The 22,374-nt window shown below is 40.6% G+C and overlaps 1 protein-coding gene across 1 annotated transcript in view; it reads right to left on the minus strand.

Annotated features, from left to right (window-relative positions):
- Positions 1 to 15,432: 15,432 nt before the first annotated feature.
- SLC28A3 (solute carrier family 28 member 3) overlaps positions 15,433 to 22,374 on the minus strand; it is a 68,220-nt gene continuing 61,278 nt past the window's right edge. Inside the window, exons 14-17 of the mRNA XM_017872349.1 lie at positions 20,537 to 20,618; positions 19,796 to 19,894; positions 19,095 to 19,215; positions 15,433 to 17,939 (exon numbers count right to left, since the gene is read on the minus strand). Coding sequence (XP_017727838.1) covers positions 17,813 to 17,939; positions 19,095 to 19,215; positions 19,796 to 19,894; positions 20,537 to 20,618 — 429 coding nt within the window. The 3' untranslated portion in view covers positions 15,433 to 17,812. The remainder of the gene's footprint in view (positions 17,940 to 19,094; positions 19,216 to 19,795; positions 19,895 to 20,536; positions 20,619 to 22,374) is intronic.

The following is a 22,374-nucleotide window of genomic DNA, read 5'->3' on the forward strand; positions in this document are numbered from 1 at the left end:
TGTTGCCCAGGCTGGTCTCGAACTCCTGGGCTCAAGTGATCCTCCTGTCTTGGCCTCCCAAAGTGCTGAGATTATAGGCATGAACCACTGCCTGGCCGGATATATTCATCTTTATAAGAAAACATTATAATAGGAGAACTCCAGGAATTCTGGAGCGTTGCTTCCGACACCTAAAGCTTCTCACTTTTTTTAGTGCATTTGAAAATTGGAATTCATAAAAAAAAGAGTTAATCATTTATATTGGAATAAGTTCACGGTCACCTTGAAGTTTCTTTTTGTACGTGGAGGATGATGTGCCTGTTTTGCTGTCTTGTCTAAGAGCTGAGCAATTAGGCAGAAAAATGGCATTTATGGGATTTTGGCATTAGATTTCAGGCTGATATTGATTGGAATAGAATATTTCAGGTTGTCATCTTGAGCTTCAGGCGTCAATCAGTACCCTAGCCTGGGCGGGAACAAGGAGATTGCTCCAGGAAGTTTGGGCTTGATCATGCTCGCTGGTGACATCCTGCCACCTTGTGGCCAGCTCTGGACTTCAGCATTAGGCCTCGTTCCCTAAGTGGCCAGGCTGCTTTCCGCTGTGTCCAAGCTGCAAAAGCAATCTGTGACAACCATTTCCAGGCTTCTGAACTGACAACACAATTCTATGGGTTCTATTCATTATTTATAGATTCTTCCATTGATCATAAAATATTTGCGTTGCGCCCCTGTCCCAAAGGAGTGTCCATACTCCTTTTATTCTTTAAGAGCGCTCGTGTAGCTGATGGGACAGCAGAACTGGAAAAAGGTTAAGTGTTGGAAATGTCAATCTTTGTTCTGCTCTGAAATCGATTCTTGCTTCAGGCAAGCCCCAGATCTGAATCCCAGGCTCTTCCTGGTTCTGCAGATTAAACTATTCATCCCTGGGAAGGGCACTGAACCTATCCTCCACTAATGGAGCATTTTACTAGTGTGACTGCATTTCACAGCATCTGTCTGTGGTAGACATTTTTGTCTTCATCTTATAAGTTTACTGAGGTTCAGAGACACTGAGTAACTTGTCCAAAGCCATGCAGATGATAAACAGTAGAACTGAGACCCAAACCTAAGTAACCTGACACACTCTTAACCCCTTTGCCCTTTGTCTGCGAAATCAAGTAAAAACACTTTACTACACACACAAGGCAGGTGTAAGATTGAAGGAGATAAAAATGCAAGTGAAAGCATTTCGTGATGAAAAATATCTATCCACGTGTTGGTTAACTTTTAAAATGCCCGTTATTACTATTGTTATGCATGCTGCTGAGGTGATTGTTAATGGCAGGCCAAAATTTTCTATTTCATAAATGGAAGAGTGAGTCCTCAGAGGGAAATATTCAAAATTGATTAAAAGGTTATTTGCAGTTGCTATTAATGATGTTCTCTAATACTCTCATTTTCCCGTTTGTTGCCCAGTTTCAGATGAAGTTGATCCTAATTAGAGATTCCATTTGTAGGAAAAATAACTTGTGTGTGCATTCAGTATGTAAATTAAAAGGTGGCTTTTAATAGTAAGGGAGATAATAACTAAACCAGTGTGATAAACTTCTGAGATTTTAGCCTGTGGCTGCCCAGGTGAATTGAGCAGTTAATTTAGATTAAAGGTGAGAAAAGATGCTCAGGCATTCTTACTGGGGGATAAAGAAGACTTCATTTTGTGTTCTGTTTGGGTGAGACTAGAATTATTCAGAATGACTGGCTCTCCTGAAGATATCCACGCATCCCTCTACTTCACCAATGTAAGTCCGGTATTTGCATCATGAAAATAAGTAATGCTCAAGGTAAAAAACAAACAAAAATTGGCATAGACTTCTTTCCTCAAAGCCAGTGTTGGGTTATAGGAAAGAATATGTTAGCAAAACCTAGTCATAAGTTATAAAGGAACCATGTTGGATGCAGAGTGTGTAATTGTCGGCCATAGGTGGTACAAATTCCCCACTCATTCCCCACACAGCGTGTTCGTGAATCATCCCTCCAACAGGTTAAGGTAAGAAAGAGACCCAGGTTTAACCAGCGAATCTTTGTGGTAGGATCCTGCTTGAAATGCCCTAGAATCGATGGAGCAAATATGAGGATCTATATCAGCAAGCGTCTCACTTAAGTGCTTAAATTTGCTGAAAATGTAACCTGTGGCTTCAGGGATGCCTGTCACTGCCTCTGGGTTGGAATCCATTCTGTTTTCCTTTATGAGACATAAATTGCCAATGTTGCCACTTTGTATTCACAGTTGAGGTGCATGACTCCTAAGTTAAATATTTATATTTTTTATTTCCTATGCTTTATGTATCTGAGTTTTGTTCATATCTATCTGTATTTTGTATTTAGAAATATGCAGAGAGCAGAAGTAAAATATCACACATTGAGTTTCTCCTCCTAGTACATGCATGTGCATGCAAAGACACATGCTTTTATTTTTATTCATTTTTTTTTTTAAGACAAAATCTCACTCTCTTGCCTAGGCTGGAGTGCAGTGGCAGGATCTCAGCTCACTCCAACCTCCACCTTCTGAGTTCAAGCAATTCTCCTGCCTCAGCCTCCTGAGTTGCTGGGATTACAGGCGCCCGCCACCATGCCCAGCTAATTATTTTATTTTTAGTAGAGAAGAGGTTTCACCATGTTAGCCAGGCTGGTCTCGAACTCCCAACTTCAGGTGATCTGCCCACCTCAGCCTCCCAAAGTGCTGGGATTACAGGCATGAGCCACCGTGCCTAGCCTACATGGCTTTTAATACATTTAAAATAACCTAGAAAATTTAAACGTAAGTAACATTGAATGTATTAAAGGAGAAAATAAGCCAAAAATGGAAAGGTTGAATGGGGTATCCTTTGTGCAAGGGAGGACATGGCTATTCTATCCTTTTCTCATTGGTGATACTGGTGCTGGAGCTGGTGGTAGACAACACTGATGTGGGTTGATTCTATAATAATTTGGCTTCTGTAGTCACTTTCTTATCCTCCCACCAGTTACCTCTGAAAGTCACTGCCTAGCTAGTGTTTGCAAGGGATGAAGAAAGCAAGCATTCAATTTAGTGTAGCATATGGACAGCTACACGGGGCAATTTCAAATCATCTACACTTTGATTCTCCTGACCTGTACTGAAGAACATCATGAAACACGCTGTTTCTAATATAAGGAAGTAGTTTCAGTTGTTGTTAATTACAGCAAATGATAGATGCCCTCTTTATAAAGATTCAGAATAAATTTGTTTGTTTTTAACATCAGGAACAGTAGTATTTCTTTTGAGAAATTTAAAACATAAGCATATGATCCCAAGAGCTGTGTTCTTAAAAAGTTTTACAGCCATGTCAACCTCTGGAAAGCTCGAATCTAAATTTGCAACTCATTAATAGCAAATATATATGGTTTTTATGGTATATATTCTTGTGTTGTTTATTTCTTATTCTATTATATGTTGCCATTTTCTTTTTTTGTCTCACTTGCATTAGTAGTGAGGATTAAGCTTGGCTGTGGGGAATGGAAAACGCAAAATACCAGTAGCTTAAATAAGAGAGAAGTTTCTTTTTCTCTCGGGTAAGATTCTGAGTAGGGGTCCAAGTTTAGAATGGCAGCTCCAGGATTATTAGGAACCCAGACCTCTTATGTGTTGCACTGCCATCCTCAACACCCAGCTTTCAACTCATGGTACAAGATGGGCTGCTGTGGCTCCAGCTATCATGTCCATCATCCAGCCAGTAGGAAGGAGAATGGGAGAGAAGAAGGTCACAATTAATCCTCCTTTTAAGGGATGCTGTCTAGAAGTTGCACATGCAACTGACTTTTACATCCCATTGACCAGACCTTAGTCACCTGAGTACACCTAGCTATGAGAACAGCTGGGAAAGATGGTCAACCATGTATTTTGGCTGAAAATGAGCAGTCTCAATACTGTAGAGGAAATGGAGATGGGCTATTAGGAGACAAGTAGCGGGCTGTGCTGTATCAATTGGTAATTCAGATTATTTTATGGATCTTTGCAAATCACTTTAAATTCTGTCCACACTGGGGGAAGGGTGGTTATAAGTAAATGAATGAATAAATAAGTTTAAATTCCTTAGGAGGAGGATGGATCCTGTTACTGCTTCTGTTTACGTGAGTCTGCAGAATCTCAGAACAGGCTCTCTGATGCAATGGAGTTATTTAACAGTTTTTGTAGATCACAATTTGAGATTCCCAGATCACTTGGTCTCCAAAAAGACAGTGGCGTTGAGCTTGAGCTGCTTTCTTTAGCTCTGAAACTCTGATGAGCAATATACATCCACCTGAGCTGAATCTGCAGCAGAAGATAAACGTTCCTTGGTTTGAAATAAATTTTTGTCAATATAATATTTTAATACTGCCTCTTTCATCCAATCAGGCTGGCAGTTATGTAAGTCTTTGATTTAAAAAGGGGGGAAATTATTTCTTTTTCTTTCTTTCTTTCTTTTTTTTTTTGAGACAGAGTTTCACTCTTGTTGCCCAGGCTGGAGTGCAATGACACGATCTCGGCTCACTGCAACCTTTGCCTCCTGGGTTCAAGCGATTCTCCTGCCTCAGCCTACCAAGTAGCTGGGATTACAGGCATGTGCCACCACACCTGGCTAATTTTGTATTTTTAGTAGAGACAGGGTTTCACCATGTTAGTCAGGTTGGTCTTGAACTCCCGACCTCAGGTGATCTGCCTGTCTCGGCCTCCCAAAGTGCTGGGATTACAGGCATGAGCCACCGTGCCTGGCCGATCTCTTCAGTATACACATTTTGTTTGGCAGACAAACACCTCTCAAAGAATGGGACTCTTGACGTGCCTTGGGGATGGAGGGACATGACAAAAGATATGGGGCAGTGAAAAGTTTGGGTGCTACTGGCTAGAGTTATTTTGCTCTGAGATTTTAAAGTTAGATAGCTAGACTAGAGCAGTACTTGTCACACATCAGTTTGCCTAGGAATGTAGTTAAAACTGCAGATGCCTGGGCTCCACCCCCCAGATATTCTGATTCAACAGATGGCTTGGGAACAGCATTTTGACAAATATTGAACTAGCGGATGCTGATTGCCCAAAGTTGAACAACATTTCAAAACAGAGTAAACCTTCCTTTGAAAAAAGAATATGAACAAGTCATTAAAAAATACAGGGTTTGGTTTAGATACTTTATTTGTCTAGGATGCTGAAATGCATTTCTGTTCTCCCCCAACAATCTCTTATGAAGCTGGGCCTGCAGACCCATTGCACACAATTGAATGTGAACTTACAGGTTAATGATTTGATGAGGGGCTTTTAGCACTCTCTGGCAGCTCTGGTCACCTGATATGCCAGGCACCAATGGGCATGGAGAAAACATCCTTAGTTTCCTCCTCACCATGGCAACCAGTGCATCCTGATCCCTGTCTGTCAGTTTCCAGGCTAGCGACTCTATGGTCACCTGTGTCATAGCAACAGGAGAAAACTGCAGTTGACTTTCGCTTTCCAAATGTCTTGGAAACAGGGCTTTCAATTCTAAACCCTAACTTCCACTCTGTGGTTTCCTGGGTACGAAGCTGTTTGGACTCTGGGAGTTGGTGGCTTGAGAGAAACAGGAGGGAGGGGAGATTCTGGGACATTAGTATATTGATGGCAGGTGTGCGTAAATTGGAGCTGTCAGTTGGACCAGCAGGAAATAAGAAGTATGAATCTTAGGGGAAGGGAGTGAATCACATTCACAAAGACAGCTTGAAAAATTGGCGAGGAGGCAAATGACAAGTTCTCCACTCTGTATGAAATATCAAGATTCAAGGAAAATCAATCATCCTTTACCTTTAGGCATTTTGGGGGTTATGACAAAATTAGGACTGGAGGGAGTAAGCAATGGAAGCCTTTAATTTTTCCTAATATTTTACTGTAACAAATTTCAAACATACAGCAAATTTGAAGGCGTTTTATAGTGTAAATTTAGACTCTGTCATTAACATTTTACCTCACTTATCACTTATTGTTTATCGTTGTTGTATAGTCCTCTATCCTTCTATCAATACACCTTAGTTTTGGAAGTAGCTTTGATTTTAATATTCTGATTATTCTTTCTTTCTTTCTTTCTTTCCCTCCCTCCCTCCCTCCCTCCCTCCCTTCTCTCTCTCTCTCTCTCTCTCTCTTTCTCTCTCCTTCTTTCTTTCTTTCTTTTCTGTTCTTTCTTTCTTTCTTTCTTTTTTCTTCTTCTTTTTCTTTCTTTCCTTTCTTCTCTTTCTTTCTTTCCTCTCTTCTTCCTTCTTCCTTCCTTTCTTCCTTCCTTTCCTTCCTTCCTTCCTTCCTTCTTCCTTCCTTCCTTCCTTTCCCTTCTTTTCTTTCTTTCTTTCTTCTTTCTTCTTCTTTCTTCTCTTTCCTTTCTTTCTTTCTCTTTCTCTTTCCTGTTTTAGTGTTTATTACCCTCCTTTTTTCTTCATCCACCCAAAGCCATCATCTTTAATGATTACAACAAAGAACATGACAGTGCTAACAAAAATTTGTTAAAGCTACATTTGCTGAACATATACTATATGACAAGCACAGTACTAGCTACTTATATTATTATCTCAATATTTGTCAGAATAGGAGATATAATTATCCCTCTTTTGATAACAAGGAAGCAGAATCTCAGAGATGAGTGACTAAACCAGGATTCAAACCCAGTCTTGTCTGGTAATTTGCTTTGGCAAACAAATTTCAGGGGATTAATGGCCCTAGGAATTTCATTTCAAAGTAGGTTAGTGAAAAACTCACTAAAACCACCTCAAACCTATTATGGAGATCATTGATAAAATCATTTTCTGCCTTTAGTTTATGTAAAGGAGCCTTTAGTTCAGAGTGGAATGAAAAGGCTAATCTTTGAACCATGATTATCTGTGAACACTCTGGGTATCTGCGTTTCTTTGTACGAGAGTGAAGTAGGCAAAAATTTCCTCCTCTTTGTTGTCGTTGCAGAAACTTATTGAACTCTTCTATGGGCCAAACATTACACATTCATTTAATTCTCTCTCTTTCTTTCTTTCTTGCTGTCCTTTCTTTCCTTTATGTTTCTTTCCTTTCCCCTTCCTTCCTTCCTTCCTTCCTTCCTTCCTTCCTTCCTTCCCTCTCTCTCTCTTTCTCTCTCTCTTTCTTTCTTTTTTTTTTTTTGGAGATGGAGTTTCTCTCTTTTTGCCCAGGCTGGAGTGCAATGGCACGATCTCAGTTCACCACAACGTCTGCCTTCTGGGTTTCAGCGATTCTCCTGCTTCAGCCTCCTGAATAGCTGGGATTATAGGCATGTGCCACCACGGCTGGCTAACTTTTGTATTTTTAGTAGAGACAGGGTTTCTCCATGTTGATCAGGCTGGTCTTGAACTCCCGACCTCAGGTGATCTGTCCGCCTTGGCCTCCCAAAGTCCTGGGATTACAGGCGTGAGCTGCCATGCCCAGCCTCATTTAATTCTTAAAGCCAGTTCTCTGAGGCAGATATTATAATCTTCATTTTAAAGATCAAACAGTTACTGTTCACTGGAGCAAACAAACAGACCAATAGAACAGAGCAGAAAGTCTGCATAATCCCAATACAGGGGACTTTATGATAAAAGGGATGACAGTCATCCCTTGGTATTCCAGGGGATTGGTTCCAGGATCCCCTCAGATACCAAAACCCCAGGATGCCATAAAATGGGATAGTATTTGCATATAATGTAGGCACATCCTCCTGTAAATCATCTCTAGATTACTTATAATACCTAATACAATGTAAATGCTATGTAAATAGTTGTTGTAGTGTATCATTTAGGGAACAATGACAAGAAAAAAGTCTGTACATGTTCAGTACAGACATAACCATTGCAGGCCTAGCTACATTTTCTATTCAAGGTTGGATCCAAGGATGCATAATCTATGGATACTGAGGCCAGCTGTACCAGTATTCAATGAGTGATATTGGGACAACCATCTAGGAAATAATGTAAAAAGAAAAAAAAATCTGAAGCCATATCTCACACCATTTAGGAGGACAAATCCCAAATGAATCAAAGACAAATACGACAAGTGAAGCCACAGAAGTTCTACTAGAAAAGATGAGAAAATTTCTTCATGACTTTAGAGTGGGGATGGCTTTCCTATGACACAAACTCTAGAAGCCATAATAAAAGAGATTGATATATTTAAGTATGGAATTTTTTTTGTTTGAGTCAGAGTCTTGCTGTGTCTCCCAGGCTAGAGTGCAGTGGTGGGGTCATGGCTCACTGCAACCTCCACCTCCAAGGCTCTAGCCATCCTCCCATCTCAGCCTCCTGAGTAGCTGGCACTACAGGCGCATGCCACCACACCTGGCTATTTTTTTTTGTAGAGATGGATGGTCTCAAACTCCTGGGCTCAGGCGATCCTCCCTCCTCTGCCTCCCAAAGTGCTAGGATTACAGGTGTGAGCCACTGCTCCTGGCCTAAGTATATAAATTTACTTTACATGTGGAAACTTCTTCATGGCAAAAAAGAACCACAAAAAAGTAAAAGTACAGATGGCAATATGGAGGAAATATTTGCAATTCATGCCACAGATAAAGTGTTATGCTTCCTAACAGATAAATAGCACCTATTAATGTCTGAGGAAAAGACAACCTTACCAATACAGAAATGAATAAGGGTAGGAATAGACTGTTCAAAGAAGAGGACATGCAAATGGCTCTTAAACGCACAAAAAGATGCCCAACCTTATTAAACAAGAGAAATGTAAATTAAAACAACACTGAGGTACCATTTCCTTCGCATTTTATAGACTAAAAGTTGAGTTAAATACTGCACTGTGTATGGTTGGTGGAAATATCAATTAGTCAAATCTTCATGGAGGACAAGTTGTCAATCTATTTCAAAATGACAAATGTACATGCACTAAGTTTCAGAAGTTCCATTTCTAGCAGTTTCTCCCTTATAGGAGAAAATTTTGCCTACTTCACTCTCGTGCAATATTCTCGTATAGTCACACCTGTGGGAAGCGACATAGGTAGAGGCTATTCACTGCAGCATTTTGTTGTTGTTGTTGTTTTGTAAAATATGAGACACTAAATAAATAGAAGACTATTAAATAAATTATAATAGAGGCATGTGATGTATACAAAAGAATGAAGAAAGTTTCTATGTAGTGATTTAGAAAAAGCCCTAGGATATGTTAAGCAAAAACAAACAAACAAACAAAAACAAACATAAAAGAAAAAAAGAGCAAGGAACAGAACCATGTATAGAGTATGCTGCTGTGAACCATGAGTATAGCGAGTTTACCCTCCTCCCCACAAAGGAGAATCTGTGGTTGCCCCTGTGGGTAAGCTGATGGTATAGGACACACAGTTCTGGATTCTGCTTTTGCTGGTAAAATTGCTGGCTATCCTCTGACTGGGTAAACAAACTCAGTTCCTCAGAGATCTACACAGTGCTCACCCCTCCCCAGCTGTCAGCCTTGTATCCAACTGTACTGGTACCATAATTTTTGATTCTCTGAGAGCTGGGACTTCCCTTTTCTTCCTGGACTCAGGGCAAGGATGGTTGGGCAAACTTACTTGTGTCTTATTCATACCCGATGCATCTGTGTTGTCAGTGTAAAAGTCCACTGAAGACATAAACTGTTTATAGTTCCAACACTGAAACTAGAAAATTCATCTTTAATCCAATGAAGATAACCTGGTATGTCATTTGCCAAAGGTTGTTCCTAATACAAAGTGGTTGTCAGTGGTTAGTGTATGAAATCACACATAAGCCCAGGCTTGCTGACTTGTTTCAACTACCTTCTTTTTATTTGATTTGGTTTAAGTGGACAGATATAACTGGATGTCTTTGTTGTGTACAGCTTCCTTGCTAACAGAATCTGAGCTTTTGATTACTGGAAGTAGACTGACTTTATATTGGAAATATGTTATCTATTCCATGATTGATCATTTGGTTTTGTCCAGAGGCCTGGCATAAGATATGAAACATGCTGTTGGCAGACAAATCTCTATGTGTGTCTGCACTTTCTGTATGTCTTGCAAGAAAAAAAAATCGCTAGTCATAATTTTGTGCAAATATTTGACTACAACATTTATTGCCCATTTGTTAATAATCATAAAATATAGGAAATATCCATGATGGCCAATCATAGGGGATAAGTTAAATTATAGTACCTCATATAATGGAATGCCCTTCAGTGATTTTAAAATGATGATGTAAAAGAATATTTAATGTGGGAAAATGTTCTTAACATATTAAGGGGGAGAGGGGAAAAGCTTCCTCAAAATAAATCACAATAGTGTGATCTCATTTAAAAAGTGTTACACATACACGCGCGCGCACACACACAGACATTGAAATGGCGATACATCATGGATTATTAGCACTCGACATATTTTTGTAATGGGACATGGGTAAAGTTCTGATTTTCTTCTTAAGATTATGAATTTTCTACAAAATATGATTACGTTTGCAATGAAGCATTTTGCAAAAGCTATTATAAAAAGAAGAGATAAAATGCCTTCCTGAGTGCCTCTCCTAATCTAGTTCGCGGGACAACACAGGATATTACTGAGTCACCTCCAGATTCCAAATCTCTGCCTTTGTCCTCTCAGGCCCATGCAGACTCCCAGCCAGTTGCTGGGGAGACTATCCGGATCTGAGCGTTTCCTTGCTATTCATTTCTGGCCGCTGTTGTGCTTATACACCTCAGCAGAGGCACAGGTAAAAACCTTTAATCTGATTAAAATTCCCCTCAAGCATATTCCTGGTATTGCTGGTAAGAGGAAGGAGAATGCATTTCAGAAATTAATTTCATCCTCATGTCATCTGAAAGACCAAAAAAGAGCAACTCCCCCACCCATTTTAAATGCAATTTTGATTGGATTCTTTCTGAATACTTCAGTAGCTTTTGAGAAACAAAACAAAACAGCGTTCCTGAGCGTCCAGCTGCAGCCTCCTGCGAGCACATCATGTTCCGCACGTCTCGCTGGTTCGAGGACGCCTCGTCTGTTGCTATAGAAACAGAGTAGTCAAATTAGACTGCGACGGAGGACTCTCCCGAGTCCCCGAGAACAAATTGTTTCCTTCTGTTTGGTTCCATTTGGTTTAAGCAGCGGCGGAGACCCTAGCTTTCTGGATAAACTATTTTCCTGGGCCGGACACTGATAAATAGACGGTTAAAGACAGCAAATAATCCTCAACTCTAGATGTCCTTGTCAGAACGGGCGGCGGGATTGAGTTTTGATGGGTGAATTCTAATGAGAATTAGGGTCTTTGTTTCGCACAAGTGCTTTCAAGAACCGGCCAGCCTTTGCCATAAATGGGATTACATTTATTGTAGCCACTGAATAACGAAATTTTCAGCCGACAGACGCTTCTGTAACTTGCACGCTGCTTGAGGCAAAATCGGTTTCAGAGCGAGCAGCGCGCAACGCTCACGTACGTCAGGCTTTATTGGACTACTTTCAAACTTCCAAGTGTTTGTCACATTTCTTGTTTCTTATGTTTTCATTCACATTCCTGTACTTTAAACATATGAAGTCAAATGTGAATGTAACTCTTGCTTTTATTGGGGTCTAAGAAAAGCCAAGTGATTCTTCTCAAAATGCAGCAACGGGCTGTTACGTGGCACAGGGCCCGGCTAATCAAATCCTGTTCAACCACCAATGACCTCATGGTGCTCTGGTTGCCCTGTTATTCCCTTTTGAAACTCATCACTGGTCCCCCATTTTGTGGCTTGAAGCCAACAATTTTCTAAATCCCTGTGAAGAACAACAGATAAGTAAAGAGGCTCTGAAGATTAGGAGGGAGAGAAAGGGCCGTAGGAAACACTACCGTGTGGGTAAATCACACCTGCACATCCTAATTCATATTTTCAGAGTGTAAAATATTCTGAAACACCTAAAGAATGTGTGGAAAATAAAAGTTCTTCAAAAACAAATATTCTGCAAAAACTAAAAGCAACCTAAATGTCCATCAAGAGTAGAATGGATATAAAAATTGTGGTCTACAGTGAACTACGACTTAGCAATAAAGATAGAACGACCTACTGGATAAAACGTATACATTATGTTGGGTGAGGAAAACAAGGAACAAAAGAACATGCGTTGTATAATTCCATCTACATGAAATTCTTTCTAATCTATAGGGGAAAGAAAAGTAATCAGGCTTGCCTGGAGGGATAGGGGTGAGTTTGGGATACAAGGGAACTTTCTGAGAAAGTCAATGAGCTACATTTGACTGGGGTGATTGTCATGTGAGTGTACACATTTGTCAAGATGCATCAAACTGTTTACATAAAATCTGTGCATTTACATACATAAATTATATCTCAATGAATAAAAAGAATGTATCTTATAGCCTTTCTCTGTGGGGTATTCTTTTAAGTGCTTTACATGCAAATATATTTAATCCTCGCAAAACTATGAGGGAGAAGTATATTTATTTGCATTTTACACATGAGGAAACTGAGACAGAGTGGTTACATAAATTTCCAAGGTAATGGATCTAGTGACTGGTGGGGCCAAGATTTGAGACCTGGCAGTCCAGCTCCAGAGCTGGGCTTTTGGCTGCTGGATCACATTTCCATACCTGCTAGAAGTAGCAACCAGCTTGTTCTCTGTTTCCTAGAAGAGCTTTTCCAAATATGATAGCAGAACAATTACTCATATACACAGAGAGAATCCAGCTACCCTTATTTTTGCATTTATTTATGTTGGGTATTGGGATACTTCTAATAATTCCATTTAGCTTCAACATAGTCAACACTACTAAACTGTAGGCTTGCATTGCACATGATCAAGAAGGCCAATCTCCTGAACTTTGTTTGCTAATCATTGTATAACACAGTTGATGTTATAACACAAGCAAAATTATTTACCTGATTTTGCTAAGAGGAACTGGGAAATGTGAAAGTGATTCAGGCATTGGGCTAGAAAGAAGATTCATCCACTCCATTTTGGTATTATAACTTACTGTATTGTTTATCATATAGAGAGAAAAATTCACAGGGACATCAAAATATGAACTGTGACCGACTATAGGAAATGAGATTAAGATGAGAGAAAGATTTTCAGTTTCTCAGTTTGCAATGTTTAAGACAAGTATGCATTTTTAATGAGATTCTGTAACTTAGACAGTCAACTGTTCTTGCTTGTGTGAAGGTTAGCTATTTTATAGTCCTCATTCATTCACTCATTCATTTGTTAAACAAATATTTACTGAATGTCTACTGAATGCCAGGTACTAGGGACTGAAGAGACATAAGAACTAGTATTCTAGAGGTTAGACGTATGGACAAATAAGAGATAGGCACCCTGCAGTTGAAAGGATTTAGTTTAGACCAAGGAATACTGTCCCAACTCTGTTCTTGTCCATAGTGATCTGTGGGTTTGCCAGTTCTGCATGACCAGAAGATGGAAGGAGAGATGAAGCATTTCTGAATGACCTAAGGTTTTCCTATCCTCTTATTTTATGAATATTATTGGAAGCATGGCCAGTACTTGGAAGAGGTAGGCTTTAATTCTTCATGTTAATATGGCTTGTAAGACTTCAGTTTTTTCCTAGTTCTAGTTTCTCATGGCAAAGTTGTTGGTTGTCAGTGGCCAGAGGACTAAATTTAAAGGTTGTCATTTGAGTACTTTTCTCTGTTCTGTGGCTATAGGCTATATTCCTAATACCAGCCACTGTCCTTCCATTTTGCAGAATGCATAATGTTTAAGAAGGGCTGACTTGATGTAGGTTCACTGTTTAATCTCCAGAGTTTCCTGGAATGAAAATGCAAAGTAGCCCACTAATAACCAGGTTGAAACTACTCATTCTATAACCAATGGGCAGTCACATTGCCTTTGTGATATAAAGGAAAATATCATTGTTATAACAAGGTTGCATGGTTTTTAGTGCCAGAAAAAGAAAAGTCTACGCTTTTCTTTCTGCTTGAGCTTAAAACAAAATTAAGTAACAGGCTGTAAAGAGCAGCCTTTCTTAGGACCATATGGTTCATTAGCACCACATGGTGTACCTGTACCAGAGATAGTTATTGAGTCCTGTGCTCCTGCCTGTTTAACATGTGAATGGTTGCCTCCCCTTGCCCCACACCAGTACAGTCAGGGTAGCTTAATCCTTCCTGGCACACTGTGTCCTTGTTGGCTTATAATACCTTCTTTATAAGCATACTTGATTTTTGGAATTGTTCTGTAACTGGAAATCAGTCTCATTGGACAAGTGCACGTCTTAAGCTCGTCGCAGTGCCCTACCAGCCTAATTAAACTACAGAAATATGAAAGTAATCAAGTGGGAACATTTGCAAAATGAATGCCTGTTAGTAATCTGCATAGTTACAGAGACTGTCACTTAGACCTAACTGCTGGGATATGTTGACTTTACCAATGGGGAGAAAAAAAAAATCAATGTTCCATATCCCATGACTCCAATCTATTTTTGACTGAGACCCAAAGGCCTCTCCAGGGTCAGAAAATTTGTTTATAACCAGTTTCTGGATTGTGAAGAGAAATATCACTTCTGCCCCCTCCCCTTTTTTGCAAACCAATAGAGAACAACATGAAGAATAAGCAGCAGTAAAGTAAACTTCCATCTTCACTGAAACGAGGAAACACTGATATCTGGAACCATAATACTGTATACAAAAGGGGCTTTCAGGTTAGGGAAGACTACCAGTGGGAAGACACAGAGGCGGCTAGGGGCTTTGGATTTCATGGGTGGACTGCATAACGTAGGAAGTTCTCCCAAGGAGATGTTGCAGCCCTGGCTTGAAGCAAGGTTGGGGAGCACAGACCAAGAGCAGCAATCTGTCAGCAGCGAGTGGGCTCAAACAGCTGAAAAACATAGGCATGCCATCTTTGCCCACTATAGGGATGTGGGTGAAGGAGAAACTGGGGAAAACAAGCAGCCTTCTGCTTCTATGTCTGCTAAAGGGAAACAAAAACATCACCATGCACCGGCCGGGTGCAGTTGCTCACGCCTGTAATCCCTGTAATCCCAGCACTTTGGGAGGCCGAGGCGGGCGGATCACGAGGTCAGGAGATCGAGACCATCCTGGATAACACGGTGAAACCCCGTCTCTACTAAAAATACAAAAAATTAGCCTGGCGCGGTGGCAGGCGCCTGTAGTCCCAGTTACTCGGGAGGCTGAGGCAGGAGAATGGCCTGAGCCTGGGAGGCGGAGCTTGCAGTGAGCCAAGATTGTGCCACTGCACTCCAGCCTGGGTGACAGGGCGAGACTCCATCTCAAAAGAAAAAAAAAAGAAAAAGAAAATCACCATGCACCAAAAACCTCCATTAGGTTGTTTCACTGGGAGAAGGGCCACCTATAACTTTCACAGGGTATTGGTGAGGTTTCTGGAGGCAACAAGCTCAAGAGACTTAACCAGCTCATTCTGCTGGTCGTTGGCCTTTACTATCCTCCATAATATAGCTCGGGAATAACACCCGCTTTCTCAGTTCAAGGATGCACAGTATTAATAAGGAACCAGCGTATGACCTATGCGAACATATTGCATTTATAAAGGAATGTCACACATATACACAGAGGTAGATGAAAAAACACATCAGAAAGGGCACATCAAAGCAGGTAAAAATTAAGACAAGATATTTATCCAAAAACTAATCTGACATCTTATCATACCAGAAATATACACACACTTCAAACCTAGGAAATCATCCTATGAAGCTGCTCTGACCAATATGGTAGCCACTAATACTTGAAATATGGAGTAATGGAGTAACAAAATTTTAAATTTTAAACTGCTAATCATTTCAGTTATTGGAAAACTTTTAAGCACATTTAGACCAACATGGGTATGTAAATTTACTTTGCAAATTTAGATTTTATGAAATCTAAACATGGGTTAAGTATTATCAGTAAAACTTTAGTGTCTCAACTGAGATATGCAAACCAGACTGAGACTTAGTTTGATAAGAATGAAAAATATCTCACTGAAATAATATCTCCAATGTATTGGGTTAAATATATTAAAATTAATTTTACCTGTTTTTTAGTGTGGCTATGAGATCTTAAATTACATGTGACTTGCATATGTCTATCAGACACCATTGCTATAGAAAAAAAAGCACCAGCATGCAAAGTAAATGTACATGCAGTGTCCAAAGTAGGAAAAGGAGAACCCCCAAACCAAAACCTGTAAACAAAGTAAACGAATGTCCACAGAGGAATGGTATAATACATATACATAACATTCTGTAGGGTATGATCAACTAGGACACCAAACATTGAGAATGGGGGGAAAACATGCAAATATGTTTTCCTAAAATTAAGTCTGAAGACTGCAAGGGCACATTGAACTCCAAGGAAAATTGATACAAATAATGATAAATATTTTAGTATATCACACTTCAGGGATAAACAGTCCTCTGGACATTTAGGCTCCTCCTTCACCACCACAAAAAACAAAACACACAAAAAACCACAACTATTTACACATAGATTTTTCTTTTAAGTTACTCTTGTACACAAACAGAAAGAAAAATAGAAACAAAATAAATTACTTAAGGTATTTCAAAACCTTTTTCACATTCAGTGTCTGTTTCTTGACTTGGTAATTGACGTTTGTGTTTTCTCACAGCATGTGGTCTTTTTGCTATTAAGAGCAGTGGTGACGGGCATTTCATTAAAGAGCACACTACCATTGTCTCTGGAATTTCTGACCCCCATTCTTCAAGTTTGATACTGATGCCTTCCTGGTCAGTGAAATTATCAATGCAAGGTTTTCAGAGCTCAACCAGGACTTTTTTTCCTCAACTGCTTCTTACACGGCTTTTGACTGAAGAGTAACTGCTTTGTCACCAGGAATACATTACCAAATGTGCACATGAATAGGCCTACCATTATGGCCTACAACAGGATGGCTCCTTGAAGGGAGACAAGGATGTCATATACCCTTGTGGTGTATCATATTACTTCTGCAAAATATTCACTATCCCTCCCTATGACAGAATAATTTAACTGTGGTGACTGACATCGTGCCTGTCACAGGACTTATTTTGGCTAATGGAATGTCATAGAAATAAAGGGTATAATTTCCTAGCAGAAGATGAAAGAGCCATCATGTGGTTCCCACCTTTCTTTTCCCTCTTAAGACCAAAATGCCCCCGCTTAAAGGCTGCTCCTTTAGACTGGGTCCTGAAGCAATATGCATTACAACCAACATGGATCGTTACAAACATGTGAGTGAAAAATAAATCTGTAAGCCACTGAGGTTTTTAGGGTTGTTTGCTAGTGCAGCGTAACTTATGCTTAAACTGACTGATAGAACTCTTAAGCAGAATGGATTTAAACCCTGGTTTTGGTATGGTCCACGTGTTCTCCTCAAGGATTCTTGATTTCTGGAGGACTTCCTGAGGGTAGTCAATGAGTTGGTGATTGATGACTAGTTTTCCCTTATGTGAGATTCAAGTTCAGCCTATTTCAGGTAAGCCAAGGTGTATGCAGAGTGACATCACCTGAGATGTGCTTAAGCTGAGTCACCCTGAACTAGTTGGTGGACACTAAGTGGGTGTGGGTGAGTCACAGCCCAGTTGTTGGGAGCTGCCATTGATAGCTGTATTCTGGTGAAATGCCTTGGAAACATGAAAGTCAGAAAATACCATTGAGACTGGAAACCACACCACCTCACTTTGGGACATCATAGAAGTTCTCCGTGGGGAAGGGGCTGGTGGGGAGGGAAGGGGAGGAGGAAGATGTTGTAGCTCTGAAGGTCCACTCTTGTTTTTCTTCATTCCTTGCCATTAAAGCTGATTCCATGATGGAAATATCAATCTGTGGGCAGTAGTTTTTTTTTTCTCTCCAAAGTAGAAAATTCAGCATCTGTACTTAAGAGTTCCACTGGAGAAGTGGCTGACCTCAAAATGTATTAGGGATCCAACTGCAGTTAAAGGTTGATGGATTCAACAATGTGCAGCAGCCCTTCAAAGAATACAGGCTGTGGTTTCCTCCTGGGATGACTTCACCAGGACCCTTGGCAACAGTGCTGGTGGAAAGTGGAAACGAACAGTTACATGAGCCATAGATGGCAGAAACAGTAGGTGAGCAGACAATGACATTAAAAATAGTTCAGGGCAGGAAGCTGATTTTCTCGCTCACATTCTGTTAGGGTGGACTAAAGGACAGAGGCACTGGGGAATTCATTTTGGCTCCTAAATTCTGGGTGTCCTCAAGAACTTTCCCTGTTTGCTCCATAACAAGCAAAGATAGGATAGAATCAATCGTTATAAAACACTTGTACATTAAGGATGGTATCTTGGGTGGGAACATTGATTTTGCAAACAAACTGTATGGGGTAGGGGTGGCTGCCATGGGTCACTGGTGGTTTCTTGTTCACCATAGACGATCATCATGTTGTCTGGACAGTCTGGATCCCCTTGAAGGGGAGGCAGCAGAAGGCGGCAGTTAAGGGCATAGGCTTAGCAGGCAGATAGACCTGAATTCTGTATCTCACTTGTGCTTGTGCTAATTTTGCTGGAGTAGGCATAGCTTCTCTAAGCCTTAATTTTAAGGAATGCAAAAAAAAAAAAAAAAAGAAACCGGAGAGAGATAGTTCCCAACGTACACAGTGGTTGCAAAGTTTAAGTGAGCTAATTCATACAAAGTGCCTAACACACAGCTGGGTGCATATTAAATGCTTGAGTAGCACTAGCTAGTGTTATAGTTGCTGGTCTTATCTGAGGAAAGTCAAAGTGAAAGGTAGTTAGAATCACTGCATAAGTTCTTACTTTTTTTTTTTTTTTTTTTTTTTTTGAGATGGAGTCTCGCTCTGTCGCCAGGTTGGAGTGCAATGGCACGATCTGGGCCCACTGCAACCTCCGCCTCCTGGGTTCAAGCGATTCTCCTACCTCAGCCTCCCGAGTAGCTGGGACTACAGGTGCCCACCACCACGCCTGGCTAATGTTTTGTATTTTTAGTAGAGACGGGGTTTCACCGTGTTGGCCAGGATGGTCTGAAACTCCAGACCTCATGATCCGCCCGCCTCGGCCTCCCAAAGTGCTGGGATTACAGGTGTCAGCCACTGCGCCCGGCCACTTTGAAATAGAGTCATAAAGTTATAAAATTAAGTGGATGGGGTATTTAGGTCTGATTTGATTATTAATAATGAAGTATAAAGAAATTATAATCAAGAATACAATACCTGTTCAACAGACTTTGGCAACAAGATATCACCTTGGTTGTGTTTCCAGGGAAACTGGAGTTGAAGGCATTCTCTACAACGTGATGGCAGCTGATGTCCACAGGAGTGCTGGAGAGTATGCCTAGGAGCAGAACAGAGTCCCATTTATTTTATTATTTGTTTATTTTTTAGTTTTATTTATGTATTTGTATATTTATTTATTTATTTTGAGACAGAGCCTTGTTCTTTTGCCTAGGCTAGAGTGCAGTGGCATGATCTCAACTCACTGCAACCTCCGCTTCCCGGGTTCAAGCGATTCTAATGCTTCAGCCTCCAAAGTAGCTGGGATTACAGGTGTGTGCCCAGCTACTTTTTGTATTTTTAGTAGAGAGGCGGTTTCACCATGTTGGTGAGGCTGGACTCAAACTCCTTACATCAGGTGACCCACCCACCTTGGTCTCCCAATGTGCTGGGATTATAGGTGTGAGCCACTGCACCTGGCCCCATTAATTTTATTAATTAAAGAAGTCCCTGAACCCTCATTCTGTTCTTAGCTTCTCTACCACACTGCACACCTTTAACTTTACAATATGCCGAAGGACAGCTCTGACTCTCAGCTTTCTGTGGCGATGTGTGCTGCACGTGCAAGCTAGAGGCACTGCCTGTCCTGAAAGCTGCCATTCATCCTGTGGGCACCAGGACACAAAGGACAGGGTGTATACCTGCGATGCAGGCTGTCATGAAGCAGGCCACGGTCCCCGCGATCAGAGCTCTCACTGCTCCCGAGGCGATGTCACGCTTTCTGGAAGGGGCCATGGATGCTGGGAAACATGGAAGGAGGGATGTGAGATCATGGTTGAAGTATTGATTAAAACCCTTAGCCTCTGAACATTGTTCTGGGGCTGGGCTCAGGTCAGCTGCCTTTTTTTTTTTTTTTTTTAACTTAACTGGGAAATTTAAGATTCAAGAACTTAGTAATAAACTCCACATACAGAGAAATTCTCTGCTGTGGGAAGAAGGGAAGAGGCTTGTTTGCCAAAAGGCTCAAAGGCTTTCATTCTCCACAGAAGAAACACCTCCTATGTTTCATCCAAAGGGCTGTTCATTGAAGGCATGGCAAGGCAAATGAGTGGCAGGAGGGATGACTAAGATGATGTAAAACTCAACTGTCACCATCTACTTCTATGCCCATGGCAGACACCACTAAGAAATCACAGCCTTCTCCTACTGGACTTCCAATGGCTCTCAGAATCCTTCTCCAGGTGCCCATCATAAATCTATTGGCATCGGCATGCAAGGTGAAGCCTACAGGTCACCCCTGGGCTGGGAGAAGCACCAGAGGACTCATGACTGTTGAAAAGGCCTTTTTCTTTTCCTGACATGAATAACATTACAGAGCAAAATGGAGATCCAAGTATGTCTATGTCACATCTGTGTTGTTGAAGAATGTTCTTTTCACTTACTGAGTCCGCCGATCACAATTCCTAGGGACCCGATATTGGCAAAACCACAGAGAGCATAAGTGGCGATTATCTCAGAACGAATCTGTAAGCAAGCATAAACACATATGTATACACAATCTGATCTTGCTCAATAAATCTGACATCCAACTGGGCTTCATTTTGACCATAAATTCAATATTGACAAATAAATGCACAGTCCATGGTATCAAATGCCCATTACTTCCTAGACCCCTTTTACCATCTCCACTTGAATTTTGTGGGAAAATGGAAGGGGACTGTGTGGACTCAGTGACTCTCTACAAAAGGCTTACAATTGGTAGCCTTGGCTTCTACAAATGCTGCTTCCTGGTCAATAATGCCTTCTAATATTCCATATGACCTGGCCATCTGCTACAGTGTGCTGGAGATACAAAATTGGTCCCAGAAAATATTCACATTACATTTACTTGACAAAAAACTTATTCAGACTATATAAAGAACTGTTATAACTCAATAAGATGATAAATAGCCAAGGAAAAATGAATAGAGATTTGGATACTTGACAAAAGCTCTGCAAATAACCAAAAAGTACATGAAAAGATGTTCAACATCATTGATCACCAGGGAAATGTAAAATAAAGCCACAATGAGATACTACTATACCTCCCCTAAAGTAAAAAAACTGACAATACAAAGTGTTGACAAGGATGTGAAGTGACTAGAACTCTTAGATATAGCTGGTGGGAATGTAAAATGACATAGTCTGTGAAACAGTGTGGAAGTTTCTTCTTAACATGCAGTGCCTGAATGACCCAGCAGTTTTTCTAGGAGAAACAAAAACACCACAAAAAGACTGTACATAAATACTTATGGCAGCTTTATTAAATAGCCTCATGCTGGCAACAACTTTAATGTCATTCAGTAGGCAAATGGATAAACAATTGTGGATACCCATAAAATGAAATGCTGCTTTGCAATAAAAAGGAAATACATCCAACAACATGAAAGCCAAGTGAGCACATGTATATGAAATTCTAGGGCCAGGTACAGTGGCTGACGCCTGTAATCCCAGCACTTTGGGATTGGGTAGATCACTTAAGGTCAGGAGTTCAAGACCATCCTGGCCAACATGGTGAAACTCTGCCTCTACTAAAAATAAAAAAATAAAAAAATAAATAATTAGCCAGGTATGATGGTGTGTGCCTGTAATCCCAGCTACTTGGGAGGCTGAGCCAGGAGAATCGCTTGAATCCAGGAGGCAGAGGTTGCAGTGAGCTGAGATTGCACCATTGCACTATAGCCTGGGCGACAGAGTGAGACTCCATCTCAATAATAATAATAATAAGAAGAAGAAGAAGAATAAATCCTAGAATATGCAAAAATAATTTACAGTGAAAGAATGGATATTGGTTGCCTGGGACTAGGTCTTTGGGTGGGGATGGGAGTGGAGTTGTTGACTACAAATGGCCATGAGGAAAACTTTTTTTTTTTTAAAGGCGTGATGGAGATACTCTATATGTTGAATATGGTTGTGGTTACACAGGTGACATCAAAACTGAGCCCTTAATTTGGTATTTAAGTTATAATTCAGTGAAAAGGATATAATTTAAGAATAATTATGTTAATAAAAAGGAAATTCTCAGCTATCACAGGAGCTTCCTGATAGTCTGGCCATGGTGTGTGTACTGCAGCTCTGACCACTCCATGGGAATGTCAGGACGCCCAGCTGGAAGTAGGAGAAGGAACATCCCTTTCACGGGGCAGTCAGAGGATGGAAGATGAATTCATGAAAGCATGGGTGTGGCCCTGTGACTCAAGAGATACTGCTTAGGCCAGACAATTTTTTTTTTTTTTTTTTT

The sequence above is a fragment of the Rhinopithecus bieti genome, unplaced genomic scaffold, assembly GCF_001698545.2.
Source record: "Rhinopithecus bieti isolate Rb0 unplaced genomic scaffold, ASM169854v2 scaffold_5948, whole genome shotgun sequence".
Taxonomy (NCBI): Eukaryota; Metazoa; Chordata; class Mammalia; order Primates; family Cercopithecidae; genus Rhinopithecus; species Rhinopithecus bieti.